The 21,556-nt window shown below is 43.6% G+C and overlaps 1 protein-coding gene across 2 annotated transcripts in view; it reads right to left on the reverse strand.

Annotated features, from left to right (window-relative positions):
• Nucleotides 1-1,175: 1,175 nt before the first annotated feature.
• The window catches only part of UBE2H (ubiquitin conjugating enzyme E2 H), a 103,135-nt gene continuing 82,754 nt past the window's right edge, over nt 1,176-21,556 (reverse strand). The window contains exons 6-7 of one of the 2 annotated variants that reach the window (XM_025291519.3): nt 12,072-12,200; nt 1,176-2,951 (exon numbers count right to left, since the gene is read on the reverse strand). In XM_025291519.3, the coding sequence (XP_025147304.1) occupies nt 2,848-2,951; nt 12,072-12,200 (233 nt within the window). In that variant the 3' untranslated portion in view covers nt 1,176-2,847. Of the gene's footprint in view, nt 2,952-3,502; nt 7,822-12,071; nt 12,201-21,556 lie in introns of those variants that run through there. The other variant, XM_006043406.4, reaches the window with a different exon arrangement.

Consider the following 21,556-nt stretch of genomic DNA (forward strand, 5'->3'; position numbering starts at 1 on the left):
CGACCCCGGCCGCTGCTATGATTGGCCCACGATCCCGCTGCGGGGTCCGCACGATCCCGCTGCGGGGTCCGCACGATCCCGCTGCGGGGTCCGCACGATCCCGCTGCGGGGTCCGCACGATCCCGCTGCGGGGTCCGCACGATCCCGCTGCGGGGTCCGCACGATCCCAGAACACTCTCCGCGGGTCTGGGTGTGCGGGTCTGGGTTCTGCGCCCCGGAAGTCTCTTTTGTGATTTGTTCTTTTGTCCTAAAAATCCCTTCTCCACCCCGAGCCGTCCAGGGCTGCGCGGTCCAGTAGGTGGCCAACCAGCCACTTGTGGTGGCTCTTGAGCCCGTGCCAGGTGGTGACTGAGAAACGGAATTTTTCGTCTTAGTTGATTGTAATTAACTATTTCAAAACCAGCAGGGTCCAGATTGAGATGTGCCGTGTAAAACACCCACTGTATTTCTAAAGAGTTAGCACCGTAATAAGAATGCAGAATATCTCATGCATTTTTAAATAGTCATTACACACTGAAATAATATTTTGGATATATCAAGTTAAATAAAACATTACTTTTACTTTTTTTTATAAAAGAAATGTGGCTACTAGAAAATTTTAAATTATTGATGTCGATGGTATTCTATTTTTATATTTCTGCTCTAGGTTTCAGTCTGAGTTTCCTAACTCCACTGCAGGGCCCAGAGGTTGGGGACACTGCTAACAGTGGAAACGGGGATGCATGTGGGGAAAGGCGCTGACCCTCACGGATCAAGCCCACAGGGTCTCTGGACAGGTCAGCTAGCCTCACCGGGTCAACCAGGCGGCATCCTGAAGGAGCCCCAGGTGGCAGGATGAGGCTCACAGAGACCCAGGTGCCCACAGACCCAGTTGAGCACAGAAAGAACAGTTGTCTATGACCTGAAGATATAGGTCCAGCATGGGTCATGCCACACACTGTGTGCCCAGGTCTCTTGGCACCTCACAAGGAGTTAGTGCAAAGTGGGGCCAAGGCCTGGTTTACTTTCTGAGGGGCTTCTAGGGCCAGTGTGAGGATGGCATGGGGAAGCCCCCAGGGGTCACGGCTCATGGTGGTTATCTCTGCAAGAGAGCGCTGTGGAAGACCTTCATGGGTCTCTGGAATGTCCTTTTGTTAGCAGCACAGAATTCTTTGGAGGAAATCTGTAGAAGTACATCTTTTAAAAGCTTAGCTTTACTTTAATGTACACTTTTACTTGCGCATTCGCAGGTACCTAACCCACTGTTTACAGAGCTGGAGAGAACTGAATTTGGCCTGAAGCTTCTCAAAGCGAGCTGCTTGCTCAGCGCTGGCTGACCTGGGTGATAGGAACCGAGGGAAGGGGAGCTGAGTGAGATCGGAAGGCCAGAACCCACCAGCAGTCCAACCGCCCCTTCCCAAGTTAATCATCAATGATGGGGTGGCCAGAAGGGCCAATTTTTTCTTTTAGGGAGGTCAAGTCTGTTCTTGCCACCCCGAGTCATTTGACACTAGAAGCCAAGTTTGAGCCCCAAAGTGCTCTGAGGAGTCCAGGTTCACAGAAGTGCCCCGACCCTTTTGAAAAATAAACATCCTTCATTATATGGGTCTACACCCACACTTGCACACACACACCCCACACACAAAGTGAGAGGGGACATGCTCTGGCTCCTTTTACCTTCTAACAAATCCCTAGTATGTGTAACTGCAGTTCTAAGCAGTTCTGAGTGCACAAACCCTGTAACGTGAGGCACTGGGAGGCAGGCTTGGCTCCAGGTAGATTGTCCCAGGCTCACTGGGGTGTCTGAATCCCTGAGAAGCCTGTGAGCTCCCCCTAAACAAGGCTGCTTGGTCTGTCAAGTGGCTCCCAGGACTGCAGGACCTTGCAGATCCAAGGACAATGGGAGCCAGACAAATGCCCTTTGCTGTGGTACTAGGTGGAGAGCAGAAAACACCAGGGTCCAGTGTCACAGAAATCTATTCCCTGAGGCAGAGAGCAGCCTTTGGAGATAAGAGTTTAAAGTAAGCATAAGGGGCTCTGAGCCCCTAACTTTCTGTTCCAGGACAATATACTTCAGAAACCCGGCATTCCCTTCTCAGGAAAGGGGCAGCGCCTCAGGCAGGCAGCAAGAGCCCCCTGCCACTCAGGAAGCAACTGGACTGAGGCTGAGAGGTAAGTGATGCTGGGTGAGACTATGGCGGGTGGGGGAGCCAGCACTGGACGCTCTGAGACTCCTTGTGGCGTTTTTTACAGCAGCTGCCTGTGTGGTTATCAACAGGATGCTGGTTCACATGACCCTTAATTCTTTCAGCTCGAAAATGGGTGCTCTAAACTCCTGATCTTTAGGTCCAAAACCTCTAACCTCTGGTCTTGAAACCTCGGTGTTTTCTCAGGTCGAGACATCTTCTTCTCTCAGGATACTAAGATATGATATCATTTCAGAGCCCAGATGGAGTTGTGAGTCCTAAAATGTCAGTCAAAGCCTATTAGTTTAGGGACTTGATGTTACAGATGAACCTGAGGCCCACGGAGCTCAAGGCCACACAGCTGGTTTCAACAGGCGAGATGGGACCAGGACTCACAGCGCTGGTCCAGTTCTTCCGTCCCCTGCTCCCCTGGCGGAGAACTTAGTGAGCTGTCAGAGCCGGCTGTCAACTGTTTTGTTTCTGAGCACTGCGGGCAGCCAGGGGAGCTGGACATGCTTGCTGGCACCAGAGCAGGGTTCCTAGGTGGTCCTGCCCTCCTCTCTGGTAGATAAAAGGCTGTGCCTCCAGTTGAATGCACTGGGATGCAGTGAGGAAAAAAAGAAGTGTGGGGGAGATGAGTAAGGAGAAAACAGTGCAAGAGAGTTGGGGGGATGAGGGCATGTCACCAAAGGAAAACTCTTCCCTTTGTCTGAAGGGTCTTCAAACTTAATCCAGCGTAGGACAAATGAGGAAACATCGCCACCTGCTGGCCGATATGGACAAGTGCTGTAGAAAAAGAGTTGAAATGTCAGGCTAATCCACTGATCAGCTTCCGACCCAATACCCACTACTTCCTCCCTTCCTTGTTGAGGCAGATGAGCCCTGGCAGGAAGCTGTACCGCCTGTGAACTCCAGGCCAAGGGGGTGCCTTTTGCTCAGCATGAGTTATCAGGGTCCAGAGGTCTGGGCTGAAGAGCAACACAGGAGCCACGCCTGCTGAATCACATGGGGTTAGGCCAGGTCCTCCAGCCTACAGAACAGATGGCTTTTCAAGACGTTAGTAGGGAAGCCTCAAAGACAGCCCCGTTTATAGCTGGCAGTCACCTGCCACTCCATGTGTAGGGACAGGGCTCTGTAGGCAGTTTCTACTGTCTACACACGACCCTCCCTTCCCAAACTAACCCAGTCATCTGCCTTGTAAGAAATTCTCAGTTAAAAAAAAAAAGTCAATGTCTGCTGCTCAAAGGAGCCAGATGAACAGGGCGGGTGTTTTTGAAAAAATTGGGATCAGTAATCACAGGGGCTATTATCTTATTGATCAAGGTCCAGCCATTTGCCAAGGTATATACACATTTTATTTAAAAAAAGTTTACAGTTTTTCATTATACACAACTATTAAGAGGTTATAGTCAGAAGAGGCATTTGTCCTGTTGACAGAAGTGCCCACTAGATCATCACAATGCAAGGAGAAAGGTGGGAGGGAGGACAGGGGGCAAGGAAAAAATAAGTGATAAAAAGCTTAGATTTCAATTAAGGGCTGGTAAATCCCTTTTATCTCTTCAAGTATCACACAATATGTACCAAATACAATCAGTAAATAACGGCCATTTCTTCCCAAACCCACAGCCAAGACGATTATTTGCTGACTTAAGAGAGTCCTGGCCCTTCCTCAGGTGAGTGGAGAACCTGCACCCCTTCCCCAATGGGCCTCCACTCCATCCAGTCCCTAATGGAATCTCCAAGGTGTTCAGTGGCCAGAGAAAATATGAACATGGATTCAGAAGTCCAAAGAAACGCAGGTCTGCGTCCAATCAGAAATGATTTGATTTCAGTCAGTAAGGCCGTGAACCCAGGCAGGAAGATAATGAGATGAATAAAACTCTTACTAACTTTTGTTAATGGCTTTTACCTTTCTGATTGAGTCCCCAGAACACAGAAGGGTCACATGCCATTTAAAAATCAAACACGAGTTCCCAGAAAGTTGGTGTCTAACAACTTCACCATGGAGGCTAGCAGAGGATCTGTTTTTCATGATTCTCAGCCACCCCAACAGGACGCCTAATAAAAAGCAAGTGTCAGGTCAAGGCCAACTAGGGCTTCTGGGAGCCTTGTGAGGGGGAAAGAAAGATTGCTTCAGAGGGAGACACTCTTTTGGAGCTTAGATCAGCCTGTTGGCAATTAGAACCGCTTTTGGAGTGGAAGAAAAATGTTAGGTACTGGAGAGATATATGGCAACTTCTGATAATTATCTCACTAATATGAAACGCTGGTAACCTGCACAGTAACCTCAAGGAGGGTGATACAATTGACGAAAATGCATAAATGCCAGTGTCTAGGTTGGCTACCATAAAATGCAGCCCGTGAGGCCCCGGTGCTGGGGAGGCTGGAGGGCAGTGGGCCATGGTGAGGCCATCTCGTCTGTTGTGTTTGGTGAGAGATGGAGCTCGGTCATTTGAACAGGGGCAAAGAATGCTTTGTGCTGATAAGCCACCAGGTAGGATTTCAAAAGTGAGGGGTACTAAAGAAGGGGAGGGAAACTGCCGGAAGCAGCTCTGATCTACCACTACCACCTTTAAAAATGTGCAGCCTTCCTGAGGGGCTCTGGATGCTTCTCGAGAGTGTGGCGATGGGACAACGTGGAAAAAAGCTTTTGGTGTCATACCACCCCTTGCTCCAGACTCACTCGACCATCTGTTATTGGGGGCCTAGAGTCCTCAGAATCACAGCCAGACCCTCTTCCAGCTTCCTCTCCTACCTCTCTCAGGCACAGGGAAGGGACAAACGTTAGTGTAAAAAGGGAGTCTGTTCAGCTTATCAAAAGGCAGTTTCCCCGTGGAGAGGAAAAGCTTCACACAGAGCCCAACACATGCACGGGACCAAGGTTAGTGCCCAGAAAGCACAGGCTTGAACAGAAGGCGGGGGAGTTCAGTGTGACGCGGGCAGCTATTCCAGGAGCTTCCAGTGCTCACACAGAAGCCTACAGGCACCATCACCACACAGACTCGGGTGGGCGCGCACACACACGTGCACACACACACACTGCAGCCATACTCGTACCAGCTTCTGAACCCCTGCAACCGCCCCCAACAAATCTCCAACTGGGAAATCCTGCACCACCAGACTCCTAGTGCCAGTGCTCTCGAGTGCAGCGAGCTGGAGTCTTTTTGTTAGACCAACACGGATTTAAGCTGGGGAGGAGAGCTGTGGCACGCTCGCGAGCCTTCCCTCAACTTGCTTCTGCTAGTTTTGTTGCTTTGTTTTCTGACAAGATTAAAAGCAATTTTTATCTGGACATTATTTTTTTTTCCCGAAAGGTAATTAGAACACTATTGTTTATACAATATTGAAAAAATACAATTTTTTATTGTTTGAACTCAGATCACCACCCAGCACTTTAAGCCTACCCTAAGTCGCACCTACAGATTATGGTTATAGCACAAGCAAACTGCTAATTCAGCAGGTAAGCAAGTTAGTGCCAGCAGAGACCCTCCCTCCCCCAAAGTAATGAGAAGACAACGTGCTAGATAAGAGTTAAAGTACACCATTACATGTTAAATAGTTAATACTACCCTTCCAACAAGCCACAAATGCTAGAGAGAACTCAGTACGTGAACTAACCACAGCCCTACTTGACTGCACTTTTCTTTTTTTTTTTTTTTTTAAGAAAACCTTTTGCTTCATGCCCGTAATTAACATAAGTAAATTATTTGCTTTTTATTTAGGAAAATAATCATGCTAAAAGCAGGTTGTATTTCATATAGATTTTCAAAGAAAAGACTGATTGTGCTTTCTGAATAAAAAAGATAGGGTATCTTCCAACCTCAATGACTCATATCTTGTGGAATATAGCACTTCTAAACTAAAAACACACATCAAAAAGAAAGATTAAATTCTCCCAGTAGGACATTCAAAAATCATCTTTAGAAGATTTTAGGATTGGCTGATTCTGCTATTGTCCTATTGGTTGTGGCAAAAAATCAAAAACAAAAGTCCACAGAGCTACTGTCTGAAGTTCTCCAAATTCAGCAGGCAACACTTGGATCTGAAAGAAACTCTGCCAGCAACCTGGACACATGGTTAGCTGAATAAACATTTGATTAGCAGGCATTGAAACTGTCTGATTTCCTTTTAACATACACAGGAGAGAAAATTCTCTTCCTTCAAAACCTGTTCTACATCGTATTTCTGAATCCTTTCCTCCTATTCAGTCTCACTCAGGAAAAAAAAAAAAAAAGCTGTTTTTCCCATGGAGAGTCACTTTAGGTACAAGAACCTTTATTTGTTCCAATTATTACTCATTATAAATTTAGAATGTGTGTTGGGTCTACAATACCCGTTTCCCATTTCCACAGGCAGATGATGACCAGGCTGCTGTCAAGAGCGCCAGCAGAAGGGAACACACACTCAAAATGTGAGCGAGAGGACCCAGGAGGCACAGCCGCCAGCAGGGTCTTCTTCCCGAGTCTAATGGTCCACTGAGCGGCTGTCCAAGGGGGAGGCCATCTCTTGGAAGGTGAAGAGTAAATGTGCAACCTAAGCACGATGCACACACACGCACACACACCAAAATTAAAAAAAAAAAAACCATCACCAACCCGAAACCTTGAAACAAAACCCCCCCACGAGCACCCTCAAAGTTAAAGCTCTTAGTCCAGGGCAGCGGTCTCACAGTGGCCAACAGCACAATGAGGGCGGACTCTGCCGCAGGAGAGGAAACTTCTTCCCAGTCACTTTTCTCCTCCTGTCCTGTCCTCTCAAAAAATGGTCTGAAAAATAAGTTCTACCCCAAAGAAAAAAGAATCCAATTCAGCAAAACCATTTCCAAAAGGTTCTCCAAAGCAAAAAAAGAAACAAAACACTTGTGGCTGCAGGGCCTGGTAGCAAGAAGGGCAGAGATCTACATATAAAAATGTACTTAAAATCCAAGTCGAAAAAAATCGTTTTAAGTTTCAATACTCCAATGAGCTCCCTGTTTTATATTGTTACTCCACAGAAGTGGGGCCACCTGGGATGCACAGGAGGGAGCAGCTCTGATCCTAACGTGGCTGGCTCTAAATGCTCCCACAGCAGGCCTTTTCCTCCCCAATTTTTTCCTTTCCGTTTTGAAAAAGCACTATTCTATCTTCACATCCGAGAGCTGGTTGGTTTTGGTTTGTTTCTTTGGGACCATCAATAAAAGAAGCGACTTTTTCCTGTTATTTTGACTCAGGCCTATCTATCAGAGCGGCTATTCCTTTTGACAGTTCAGTAGCACACAGGCTGACTTGGCCAAATGGACTTATCAATGCATGCATTCGGACCGCATATTGCTACCAAAATGGAATGTGGGAATATGCTATGCACCTCAGGTTGAGAAATGACCAAGAAATCAAGATCTAAAGGGTGATATATAATATATATATATCAATGCTATTATTCATAAAAACCTTGTTTAGTAATAAAAAAAATTGCTTTGTTTAAATATGAATATTATAGTCTGCTTCTCATGGTTAGGAAATAATAGTCTTTCTGAAAAGCAGGTGCTTTTTCTACTACAACTCCATATCCTGGGCCTCGTCTTCCGAAAAGTCAGACATAGAACTCTCCGATGAGCTGTCTCCAGTGCCCTCTTCCTGCTCTTTCAGTGCCTCCTCCGTTGCATATTTCTGGATGTACTCTGCACGGGGGGTGGGGAAGAGAAAACACAGTAAGCAGGCGGGCATGTGCTTCAGTGACCCCCAAAGCTGCCAAGTCCAAGGGAGCCTCCAGCTCTCCCTGTGCTGCAGGGGTGGGGGACAGGCTGACAAAGATGACAGTTACAGTCACTAGACCATAAGCAAAGGGGGAAACGGCACAGGGGATGTCTTTGGATGTTATGCATTTTGCCCGCTTGGTAAGAGAGGCAGAGCTGAACACCTGATTTGCAGGGGAAGAGACACTGCACCACCACCCTCAAGTCTCCTGTGGGCCATCACCTCCCCCGTGGGCATCTATGAGATAGCTGACCACCCCTGGCATCGGCAGCAAGGCTCAGGACAGCTGGCACACGTCCGGGCCCCTGTCCTCCAGCCACGGTGCTCTCCCTCTCTCCTTGCTGTCTACTGATATGGCTGCACTCCTCCAAACTTGGTGGACCAGGGAAATGCAAACCCCACTCTTTCTTTTTACTTCCCATATTCAGAAAACTATTCACCACTCCCCCCTTCCCCAGACAGAACAGGGCTAATTATGATTTCATAGTCATGTATAAGGAAATCCCCCATCATTTTTTAGGGTTGCAGTTATGTAATTACAGTCAGCCCAAATCTATTATTTTAGAAGTAGGTTTTAGTCTAAACAGATCCTGCCTGTCAGGTTTTGAAGCAGTGGGTGAAAACAGTCTCTTGATCTGCTCAGGAATGAGCTGCTATCTGGGGACACAGAGAGCCTGAGTGTGACTTCACCTCCTATTCATTTATTTACCTGAAGATTTAAGTTGTTGTAGCCTAGGCTGAATCTGCTGGTTCAAAAAATGTTAAGAACTGCTGAATAAACAAACTTTTCCTAAAAGCTCCAGGTGCAGACAGTTTTCAAGTAAACAGCCTATGCGTAATGTGAAAGGCAGGGCAGACTCCCACCCAGAAGAACACATCCTCACGTTCCTATGCTGGTTGTTCCCCCTCTGGAGTGGTGGCGGTGAGAAGAGAAGGTAAATGGGCCAAGTCTGAATGATTCGGTGCAGGGCCAGTGAAAAGTATTTTTTATATTTTCAAAGGATTGTTTAAAAAAAAAAAGAAAAGAAAAGAAGAGTATGTGACAGAGTCCATATGTGACCAAATCTGGGCCTTAAGAGAAAAAGTTTGCAGGGTTCTGACTTACACCCCTGCAGATTCATTACAATGAAATTTCATGCTGAAAACAGGATTTCAAAAGCCCCTGGCTAGGTAGGAATCTGCCTTAATTCTTCTTAGTGTGAAAGAAACGTTTACTGAAGTCTTAGAAATTTTATTTTTATTCTCTGATGGGCTGGCTATTTTGTTTCTTTGTAGAAAGAAGTTGCTGCATAGTGACATTGCTCTCGGACACTGTAATTCCACACTATCAGTGCATTGAAGGAGACCATCCTATATTAAGGGCTTACTGGGAGGAGGCTTTTCAGGAGACAGAGAAATGCAGAGCAAGGTCACTGATGAGCAGGAGACACACAAAAAAGCAGTTAGGTAGGGGGTTCAGTGCCAGGCAAAGGGATGCGGGAGGAAGGGACTGTGGTCCTGGAGAGCCAGGAAGGCAGAATCTGCCCTGAACCTTCAAGCAGCTCCTTGAAGCAGCACAGGAGATGCCACCCCAGGGGAAAGGCGTAGACAGCCCCGCCCCAAGCACAGGGAGGAGGAAGTGGCTGGGATGTTGAGACACATTCAGACAGAACTTTACATTTGTTTTTTCTTTTAAAAAATCTGAAGCAAACAAGGCAAAAGGTACAGGCTTTGCTACAGTTGGATAGTGGGTACACAGTTAAGTTATTCTGCTTTTCTGCATGGTTGACAACTCTCCCTGACCAACTACAGAAGCAGATACAGTTGGGTATCTGAAACTCTTTAGAAAGCTCCAGTGGTGCTCCATCCTACAGACAGTTCAGTATCTACAAGATAAAACAGCACCAACTAACTATGAATCATGCACACGGTAAGAAAGGTTACACTTACCTACGCTGACACTGAAACAGTAAGGGGTGAATTAGCTTCCTAATGGGTAGGTGGAGTGGAGCGGTGAATAGAGAGACTGAATGGAAGTCTGGGACGGGAAAAGTTCTCAGAAAGGCAAGGGGTAAAAATACCACAGCTGCAGGGAGGAAAATGTGTCTTGAGAAAAACCCAAATGATTAAGAAGAGAGGAGGTCACGGATTCAGCAGAAGAGGGGAAGAGAAGCTAAAGCTAGACTCCATGAGTTTCAGGGAAGGAACCGAGAAGTTTGAAAATTAAGGGAAATAAACAGCGGGACTCGAAAGGAGTCCACAGGAGCAGATGAAGGCTTTTGACACGGGGAGACCTCTGACAGTCTGGGGATGGTGGGGAACCAGGAGGAGGAGGAAGACTAACAGTGCTAAGAGGAAGGGGATAAATGAAGAACAAGATCATGTTGGTGGGGGGACTGGGTCTGAGAAATAAGACAGGATCTCCTATTTCCTATAGGAGGAACCAGAAAAGATGGGGATATATATATAAAGGTAAATTTATATACCTATAAATATATATATATACACCTTTAAATATATATATGTACAAAGGTACAGTAGGAAGCTGGGGTGTGCTCAGGTCTGGTAGTCATGATCTTCTCACATTTCTAAGGAACACAAAGTAAGACTAATGTTTTGGATCTAGAGCCCCCTAAGCTGGAGCTTGCTGCTCGAAGATAAAAAAGGAAGTTAGGTTCCTATAGCAGATATGTACTAAAACAGGAAAAGTGCTAAACAGAGAGGCATAATGACTGTAAGAACTATAGAAATATGCTCTGCATAGAGATATCTGTGGGTTGCAGACACGAAGTGATTCTTATGTCAAAATAATACAGTCTCGTAACAGAATTTTATCTGGTTGAAAAGGAAAAACATGTTTTCTTGAAATATATGTTTCTTTGGCTATGTCAATTTCTGGCTACATAAATTAGATATTAATTGGCAAAGCACTTGAGACTTAGGTAAGTTAATAGAGTAGATTTATTTGTATTTCATTTCAACACAAAGTACCAAATACCCTAAGAGACTAGGGAAGAATGAGAAAACGAAGGAAAAACACTGTTCAACAAATAGCCCCAGATGACCCCATGTGTCTCATACTTTCACATTTGAGACTGAAGACCTATGCATTCTGGGCTTTCAAATTATTTCTACTGCCATCGCTTGCAAATGTACTCAGAGGGGCTGGCCACTTTGCAGAAGCTCCTATTCTGAGCAGCTCTGCAGATGAACAAGTCAAGCTAAAAACTGGGTAAAAACCAATGCCTGCCATTTGTTAAGAGCCTGTTTTCATGGACTTTGAAGGCCTCTCCTTTCTTGTAGAACTTTATGTATCTAGACCTTCCACTACGACAGTTCTCAAACATCTACAGAGACAAAAGAATGTGATGAATGCCAGTAACCCAGTGTGTCGCTTTAGCGGCTCGCTCACAACCCCCCTTTCATTCTAATGAGACTCGTGTCCCGTTCGCACGTACGCTTAAGAACGGGAAAACAGGATTCTAAGTCGTAAAGGATGAGCCACTACCATTGGCACAGATCTCAGCTTCAACAGCACATTCTCAAGTTTTGATAGAAAAATCCACAGCACCAAAGCACTGAGACAAATCCCTGCAGCAGAGAGAAAAGTACCTTAGATGCAAACTTCCCCAAATGCAGGCAAGCCAGTATGGGAACAAGAAGTGAGTTCTTGGGTAGTTGGGTAATTTTTAATCAACGGGTAAAATGATATAATAAAAAAAAAGTCTAATGATGAATTCAATAATTATTCCCCAACTCTCAAAGTTAACTGCTGTCCTGAAAGGCCAAGATGATTTCATGTATTTCAAAAATGTGAGATTATGCCTTTCAATTAATACTTTACCCTCAAGTAAATTTTCTAAATTACAAGACAAGAGGAAGCAAGTGAAGGCAAAAGTTCTTTCCGATAGGGGGTCACAGGGATTTCTAGCAGGGTTATGTCTGCTTCTACCCAACTGGTAAGTCTCCACTTCCTCATCCTTTGTTACTCTGCTTTCTCCTCTTCTTTGAAACCTTCAGCTTTTTAAAGGTGTCTCTGGCCCTTGAAGCTACAGAGGCTAGTGAGCTCTGCTTCAGCCCAGAGCTGTCTCTTTTTAGGCCTGAGAAAAATTATGAGTAACTAAGAAGGGTTTTTAATGATGAACACCTAACAGACTTAAGTTCTTTTGTCTCCAGGCTAAGCTATTTGCCTTACCTTTAATTTTCTGCTTGTATTCTTCTGGTCGATGGAGGTACATAGCTGCAGCGTCACCATTGAGAGGATCTATGGGGTTGGGATAGGCCAACAACTGGGGCAGGAAGGACTCAAATATATTGGTAAGATCTGAAAAACAAACAGAAGTATGTCATGTGCATCAAGTATGTCAAGTTCACCTAAAATTCATTTGACTTCAGTAGTCAAAGCTTCTTACCTTCCAACATATTTAACTACATGGAAATTTTCCATAAAACCGTGGTCTATTACATGTGACTTATATTACATATTCGTTTCAACACCAATTTTAAAATTTAATTTGAAGAAACAGATTAAGGTACACTTGATATTCTCTATGAAAGGCAATTGTCCCAATTCTAATTCACTCCACTCTGTAAACTGTGAATTCAGAAATACTACAAGGTTTATTAAAACTTGTACCCCAACACCGTATAAGCACTCTACATTCTTACAAAGTGAGCAGTTAATTTCTTAGCATCAACATTTTCTATGATTTTGTAAATCCCCATTCTGAAAAGTATTCAAGCACCAGGTCTTATGAAAACTGAATACAATTTTATGGGCCTTGACACTTACTTCAATTCTCCTAACTTCTAATGGAGGTAAATATAATCAGTTTTTCAATTATTCTGGGCAATGAGGGTAGGAACCTATATGGACCATTTAAAATCATAAACCATTGTAAGACAGATAAGTACCAACTTACTCCTTTTATTAATACTCATTTAAATAAACATTATTAACCCCCTCCTTACCAGATTCAGCATAAGGTGCTGGGTGTACACGGATGACATCTACATATACAGCAAAAACAACAAAACCCTGTGGTTACCTAGCATTTTATGAAGGAAGTAGGCCTTGAAAACTTCTTAGCACAGCCACGTAACTTTAGAGATGCTCTGACTTCCATCCTGTTCACTGCTCAGTTAGCAGACAGTGGACTGCGGAACCTTAGCGCTTCCATCTCTTTGCCCACTCTAAGTTAGTCACCATGTTTTATAAAAAACATTTCTGTTTCTGGAGGGAATGCTGAAGAATAGTAGCATACGAACTACTTTTCAATTTATTCTGCTCTTTTCATGGATTTTGTTTTAGAGTGGGCGCTCTCATGCAGTATTTTTTTTTTTTTTTTATGGTTAGTATTATCATGCAGTATTATAAGTGAATGTTTTGTCAAGCCACGTCACTTTAGTGATTCCCAGCCAGGGGTGATTTTGCTTCCCAGCGGCCACTTTAGCAATGTCTAGAGAAATCTTTGGTTGTCATAACTGTGTGGGGGAAGAAGTAGGGGAGGCTGGGGTTCCACTAGCATCTAGTGGCCAGAGGCCGGGGACGCTGCTGAAACGTCTTACCATGCAGTGCACAGGGCAGCCCTCCACGATGATTATCTGGGACCAAAATGTCAACAGTGAAACACCCTGGTCTAGATAAAAGGGGTCAGCAAACTTTCATAAAGGGCCAGAGCAAATACTAGTTTAGGCTTGGTGGGCCACACTTGGTCGGTCATAGCTACTCAACACTCAGCTCTGCCATGCAGCACAAAAGAAGCCATAGATAACTGATAAACAAATGGGTGTGGCTGTGTGCCAATAAACCTTTACATACAAAATCAGGCAGCCAACGTTTGCTGACCTCTGCTCTAGAAAAATCCTACAAGAAGCAGATTGTCCTTGTTGTTATAAGGTTAAAAAGCTGAGCACTCAAAAAACTCTATGACATCATGGATGGACCGGAATGGCATTATGTTAAGTGAAATAATTCAGACAAAGAAATACTGTATGGTTTCACATATGGAATCTTAAAAAAAAAAGAAAGAGGAAGAAACAAATAGCGAACAGACTGGTGGCTGCCGGAGACAGTGGAGGTGAGGCGGGCGAAACGGTGAAGGGTGTCAAAGGCATGCGCTTTCAGCTATGGAATAAACAAGTCCTGGGAATGTAATGCACAGCACGGGGACTACAGTTAACAGTACTGGATTGCAGATTTGAAAGTTGCTAAGAGAGGGGATCTTAGAAGTTCTCATCACAAGGAAAAAAATGCTTTCATTTAGTATGTATGGTGGCTGACATTAACTAGGCTTAATGCAGTGATCATTTCTCAAATGTATAAAAACATTAAATCATGTTGTACATCTGAAATAATGTCATATGTCAATTATACTGCAATAAAACAAGAAACAGAAAAACAAAACAAAGCCTATAATTGCACTATTCAGCAGAACTTTCTGCGATGATGACAATGTTCTGGATCTGCTACTAATATGGTAGCCACTAGAAACGTGGCTACTAAGCACGTGAAATATAGCTGGTTTGACTGTGAGGACTTAGTTTTTCATTTTATTTAATTCTCCTTAATTTAAATAACATGTAGCCAGTAGAGCCCATATTGGACAACTCAGGTCTGGAGAGTGATCTATGGAGAGTCCCATGATGGCCAAGTGTATTAGTCACATAGTCGTGTCCAACTCTTTGCGACCCTATGGACCCTGCCCACCAGGCTCCTCTGTCCATGGAATTCTCCAGGCAAGAATTTTGGAGTGGGTAGCCGTTCATCCCCTTCTCCAGGGCATCTTCCCAACCCAGGGGTTGGCCCTGGGGTCTCTTGCGCTGCAGGTGGATTCTACCATCTGAGCCACCAGGGAAACCCCAAGCACAGTCCTATTCTCATGTACAGACACTGACGCAGAGCAGGTTTACCTTCAACCCCAAGTTAGGGACTCGGTATTACTGATGAGGCTAACTTTCCAAAGAACCACATTACAGTACAATTCTCACATACCAGAAAACAAATGTGGATATCCTTAATCAAAAAAGAAAACCGAAATGATCCTCCAAGATAGCCCCAAACGTTCAGCAGGATTTTTCACTGTTGTTTTATTTTTTTTTTTTTAAGGAAGCAACATATTTAATAAACCAACTGATGGTACGAAATCATTGAAAACTATTTGTAAAGCTCAGGGACAGAGAAAAATGCTTATGTTATAATACTGAATAGAGAAAGTCTGTAGAATATTATGTTCTCTAGAGTTATAATGATGTACTCAGTATGATGCATAAGAATATTTTTAAAGTTATGTCAAATTACAACAGGCTTGTAATTTCTACTTTTCACACTTCAAATAACACTTTACCTTTTTTTAACCTTTAAAAATAGCCATTTGCCTATAAATATGTACTTTCTACTTTTACATATGTTTAAAACATTTAATAAAACATGACAAGTCTGAAAAAATTTTTCCTCTCTTTAACCTTTAGTAGGTGGGTTATCAAGGCAATGGTAGAAAATGTTAAAAGGTAGGCAAATTAAGGGTAGCTTTGTGGGTAGCTCAGCTGGTAAAGAATCTGCCTGCAATGCAGGAGACCCTGGTTAGATTCCTGGAATGGGAAGATCCCCTGGAGAATGGATAGGCTACCCACTCCAGTATTCATGGGCTTCCCTGATGGCTCAGATGGTAAAGAATCTGCCTGCAATTCAGGAGACCTGGGTTCGATCCCTGGGTTGGGAAGATCCCCTGGACTGGGCTTTCCAGGAGGCGCTCTAAAGAACCCATCTGCCAATGCAGGTAGACATAAGAGATGTGAGTTTGATCCCTGGGTCAGCAAGATCCCCTGGAGGGAGGGCACCCACTCCAGTATTCTTGCCTGGAGAATCCCACTGACAGAGGAGTCAGGCAGGCTGCAGCCTATAGGGTCGTACAGAGTCAGACACAACTGAAGTGACTTAGCACTAAATTGAGAAAAAAAACAAGGGGTGTGAACCCCGAGTTTTACAGCTTAAACAAGATCCTAGCACAGAGAAGAGTTACAATAACACTAATGACAGTAACGTAATAGTACTGGCAGTAAGAGTTCACACTTACACAGCCCTTACTACAAGCCAGGCCCTGCAAACACTTTACATACATACTCTTCGTTTCACTACAGCCAATGAGGTAGGCACCATTACCATCTCCATTTTACATACAGGGGAAATGAGGCAGAGAGGGGTTAGGTGTCCATGGGACTGGGTTTCAAACCTGGGCTTTTGCACTATGCTGCTTCTGTTAGTGGATTAAAGGAACGTTGTTCTCAACCATGATGGCACAATCTCCCTACATCCCTGGCCATCCCCCTCTCCGAAGGTTTTCTTTCTTGTATGTTCAAGGCCAACAGGATGGTCTCTAAGCAGAGAATGTTCAGGAGCTTCTTGGTTGAACTGTCAGGTGTTTCTTCGAGTAGCCCAGCCCCAGGAAGGAGCCATGGCCACTCACAGATACACACGCATAGTAAACTGGGAGCCTCTCCTGCCACATGAGCATTCTAGGCGCCACCCTCAGAAGATTAACAGCTGAATGTTCCTATCAAATGGAAAAAAAAAAAACCTTGAAGATTTTACTCTTTGTAAGTTCAAAAGTGTTTCAGGACTTGAGAAATATTGCAGACATGTCTCATATAACTAGGTGTTTCATGTGTTCCAGGAAAAGACTTTATACCCTTCCCCACTACTTTTAAAGTTTTTCAAGCTATCAATAGATGGCTTTGCCTATGTATTTGTTCCAAACAAATAAAAGAACAAATAAAAAAACAATTACTGCTTTTTCCTTCTTGTGTCTGTTGTCTTCCTATATTAATATACGTTTGGTCCATTTTACAGAGGTGCTTAGTCACACCTCTAAAGACAGAAGAAAAGAAAAAGGAAAGTATGCAGCCCAGTTTTGGGGACGATGGCAGCTTCTAGAGGCCAAGATGCTGCGGCCACGGCCACTGCAAAGCAGCGAAGCACTCCTGAGAGTGGCTGACAGAGCGGCTGACCACTGAGAGGGCCCTCCCCAAAGAAACAGCTCTCAAACATGCTGATGTGCACAATATCTTCAAGATAAATATTTTGGCAGGAGAGACATAAACCATAAACCAAGTATCAAATAAAGATACTCATCTTTGGAAAAATCCATCATAATAAAATTTTTTTCCCCTAGAACTGTTAATAATAAAAAACTTTGATCAGTTCCGAAGTCTTTCAAAAAACACTGACCTTTCACTTTTTGAAAGGGAGAGAGCCAGACATGGATCACCCAATCTAGAGATTACAGTCAGCTGGCTCCATTACTGGATACCTTAATTTTTAAAGCAAGTCCCAAGATCCCTGAGAAGTGTGGTTTATGATGAGCAAACAGCTTTTCTTTTCCCTTGAACTAAATCAGCACTTAACAAAATGCTGTCCATTAGGACTGAGTCTTCAGCCTGATCTTACAGTATTAATGTTAACAATATTACTACCGTCATAGGCTCAGTTCTGTTGTTCAGTCACTTAGTCATGTCCAACTCTTTGTGACCCCATGGACTGCACCACACCAGGCTTCCCTGTCCTTCACTATCTCCAGGAGTTTGCTCAGACTCATGTCCATTGAGTTGATGCAAGAATACTGGAGTGGGTAGCCATTCCCTTCTCCAGGGGATCTTCCCGAGCTAGGGACTGAACCCGGGTCTCCAGTACTGCAGGCAGATTCTTTACCATCTGAGCCACCAGGGAAGCCATATAGCTCAGTTTAGGCATATAAACTAATGGTTTATAGCCGTATTTAATTATAAGCAAGACAGTTCCAGAAAAACATCTATTTCTGCTTTATTGACCACACCAAAGCCTTTGACTGTGTGGATCACAACAAACTGTGGAAAACTCTTCAAGAGATGGGAATACCAGACCACCTGATTTGCCTCCTGAGAAATCTGTATGCAGGCCAAGAAGCAACAGTTAGAACTTGACATGGAACAAAGACTGGTTCCAAACTGGGAAAGGAGTACATCAAGGTTATATATTGTCACCCTGCTTATTTAACTTATATGCAGAGTATATCATGAGAAATGCCAGGCTGGATGAAGCACAAGCTGGAATCAAGACTGCAGGGAGAAATATCAATGACCTCAGATATGCAGATGACATCACCCTTATGGCAGAAAGTGAAAAAGAACTAAAGAGCCTCTTGATGAAAGTGAAAGAGAGCAAAACAGCTGGCTTAAAACTCAACATTTAGAAAACTAAGATCATGGCATCTGGTCCCATCACTTCATGGCAAATAGATGGGGAAACAATGGAAACAGTGACAGACTTTATTTTCTTGGGCTCCAAAATCACTGTAGATGGTGACTGCAGCCATGAATTTAAAAGATGCTTGCTCCTTGGAAGAAAAGCTATGACCAACCTAGACAGTATATTCAAAAGCAGAGACATTACTTTGCCAACAAAGGTCCATCTAGTCAAAGCTATGGTTTTTCCAGTAGTCATGTATGGATGTGAGAGTTGGACCATAAAGAAAGCCATCCGCCGAAGAATGGATGTTTTTGAACTGTGGTGCTGGAGAAGACTCTTGAGAGTCCGCTGGACTGCATGAAGATCAAACCAGTCCATCCTAAAGGAAACCAGTCCTGAATATTCATTGGAACAACTGATGCTGAAGCTGAAACTCCAATACTTTAGCCACCTGAGAACTGACTCATTGGAAAAGACCCTGATGCTGGGAAAGATTGAAGGCAGGAGGAAAAGGGGACGACAGAGGATGAGATGGTTGGATGGTATCACCAACTTGAAAGACAGACTTGAATTTGAGCAAGCTCTGGGAGTTGGTGATGAACAGGGAAGCCTGGCGTGCTGCAGTCCATGGGGTCACAAAGAGTCAGACATGACTGAGTGACTGAACTGAATTATTAAAAACACTCAAATCATACTGATCTCTCACCAAAGCAGCAGTTACCCAACTTGGTCTAGAGCAATGATTCTTCAGCAAGTCTAAGTCCTGGATGTTCATCCATTAGAATTACCCGTGGAGTTTTTCCTATGTACCCTAGGGATTCTGATTTAGGATTGGTTGGCATCAGCATGTGTGTGATATGTGTACAGAAATGCACCACCTACCCTACCCCCAATGACCAAATGAAAACAGTTATGTGCTGGTGGGTTCTTCAGCTCAAGAAAATGTTTAGGTCTTGGCAGCTAAGCTGCTGCAGAGGCTCTAATTTAGCGGCCCTCCCCGACCCTCTCATCATTTTTTTTTCCCTGCACACTGCTATCACCATCACTTCCTCCAAGTGGAAGCATTCCAAACTATAAGTAGGAAAGGCAGGTCTCTTCCTCTCTGCATCTCAATTTCTTCATCTGCAAAAAGAGAAGTATAATACCACAATTCCTTACAAGAAATATACATCTCTAAAAATGACTGTAAAATAGTCTTTGAATTGCACCAAAATATTAATTTAGACTAAAATATTAATACTAATATGCCATCTTCCCAGAAGAAATTTCAGTTACCTGTATCCCTCAAGTGATACGTATTAAAAATTAAAATGAATCACATGCACAAAAATGTACCAATTCTTAAAGTAAAGCCACCCTACTCCAGGTGACTCACAAAAAGATGGGTACGTGGCTTAAGGCAGAAGACACACAGGAGAGGATGAATCACATATCTCACATTTTATTCTTGGCTGTTTATGAACCAGTGACCGTAAGTTATTTCTTCTGCCTCTATTTCCTTTGAACATTAAAATGGAAACTTTTGTAAAGCATGCTGCTATCTTCAGGTTAAAACCCTGTGAATGCCAAAGCTTGACGTGGTCAGCCCCACCAGGAACCACAATTACCAAGCAGGCAGTCCTCTTAGAGACCTAAACGTCATAATCTTCGTTTGTTTTTCATATTTAACATCCAAAATGCTGTGACTCAGAAAATACCACCACTGTACAGCGCAGTCGTGGACAGGTCCCACCAACCGTGAGAGCCCTCCTCCATTCTCCAATGCCACCTCTCACGCCCACTTTTCTCAACACCCTTCAGATGCCCAAGGCCCTGGGTTCCTTCTCATTAAAGCTAAACAAACAACACACAGAAAAACTTGTTTGGAAAGACATCAGCCACCTGCACAGCAATGTGAATTCTGTGGTCTTTGTATTAATACAAAGAGTGTATTTTACACTCTTATTCCAGGAAGTTCATCATCTCACAATTTTAAAGAAATTAAGTCTATGCTGATAACTACCAAACCAGTCTTTTACATTTTTGGTCTTAAACTCGACATGGCCTACAATTATTTCCCTGAATATGCCTTTCTCCTAACACCTACGTTGACTGCTCTAAACCTCTGGAAGGACCTTGGTTAGGTTTTCCTCCTTTATTCCATGTACTCAATCAATTTTCCAGACTCACTATTTACCTTAATGAAATGCCTCTAGTTCCTCTTCTATTTCCCCTGGCATGTAACTATATCAAGTCCAATACATCTTTCTGGCCACACCACGCAGTTTTGGGATCTTAGTTCCCTTATCAGGGATTGAACCCGGGCCATGGTAGTGAAAGCGCTGAGTCCTAACCACTAGACCCCCAGGGAAGTCTTCCAGTCTATCTTTTTAGATCTGCATCAGGACAACCATCTCTGGCTTCAACCTTCCAGTCTCTAAACGCTAGCCTTTGGAACCAGAGAACATGTCCTTAAAACAATCACTCAGGTTATTTCCCATCAAGAGCAAGTTCCTCTCATTTTTCCTACAGTACTTTGTATTCCAGAAGCATGTTATCCAAACAAACTTATATTTTACTGACCCTCTCCCTCCAAGAGAAGGACTCCTGGCTTCCCAAGCTGAGAGTCACTAAGTTAGCCACAACTCCTTAAGGTGTTTAACTGTTTTGTAATTCAATAGGAAGCAGGGCTAAAAGAAGAGTAAAAAAGGAAAAGTACCCCTTACAATCAGAGAGGTAAAAAGATGGGCAAAAGCAACAGGGTGTAGATTCTGGTGGCTTAGGACTCTTGACTCTGTGACCTCCTCTTTCCATGGCTTTAGGCCATTATAGTTGAAGCTGATGGCTAAATAAGTTGAGATCACCAGGGAATTAAAGCTATGTTATCCTTGATTTGCCAGAGAAAATCAGCAGCTGACCTTTTAAAACCCCACTGACTGACTCTGCTTATCTTATGAAGAATTAATTCAACATATTGCTAAGTAAGCTATGGATTTACAGTTATATGTTCAAAATAAAGCCAACCATAAAATTCCATCTTGCTTACTCAAGTTTTTTTTTTTGGGGGGGGGGTAGGATCTGTATGTATAAAAACACACTAACATACATGTAGTCAATGTTTGTAAGATTGAATCAGGGCAAATACAATTTCCAGGTTTCCTCAGGTTATTTAAGAATTTGGGGTTAATTAATAGATCTTTACTTTTCTACTCTTGTCAGCTCCTAAGAAGCTGTACTACTAATGATGGATTTGAGTTTTTTTAAACTTTAATTTTCTTCTGCTTACAGTCTGTGAATACGAAAGCCAATCAGGAGGAATGCCCTCAGATAGGTAGGAGGACTTGAAAAAAGAAGTGGCTTTGAGATGAAATATTCTCTAACTAACACGAACCTAACTTAATATGGAAAGCCTATTTCTATAGCTGTTTGAGGGCACATATGTGGCAAAATGAAGCAGATTACTACGAAGACCTGCTGTG

Source organism: Bubalus bubalis, chromosome 8, assembly GCF_019923935.1.
Source record: "Bubalus bubalis isolate 160015118507 breed Murrah chromosome 8, NDDB_SH_1, whole genome shotgun sequence".
Classification (NCBI taxonomy): Eukaryota; Metazoa; Chordata; class Mammalia; order Artiodactyla; family Bovidae; genus Bubalus; species Bubalus bubalis.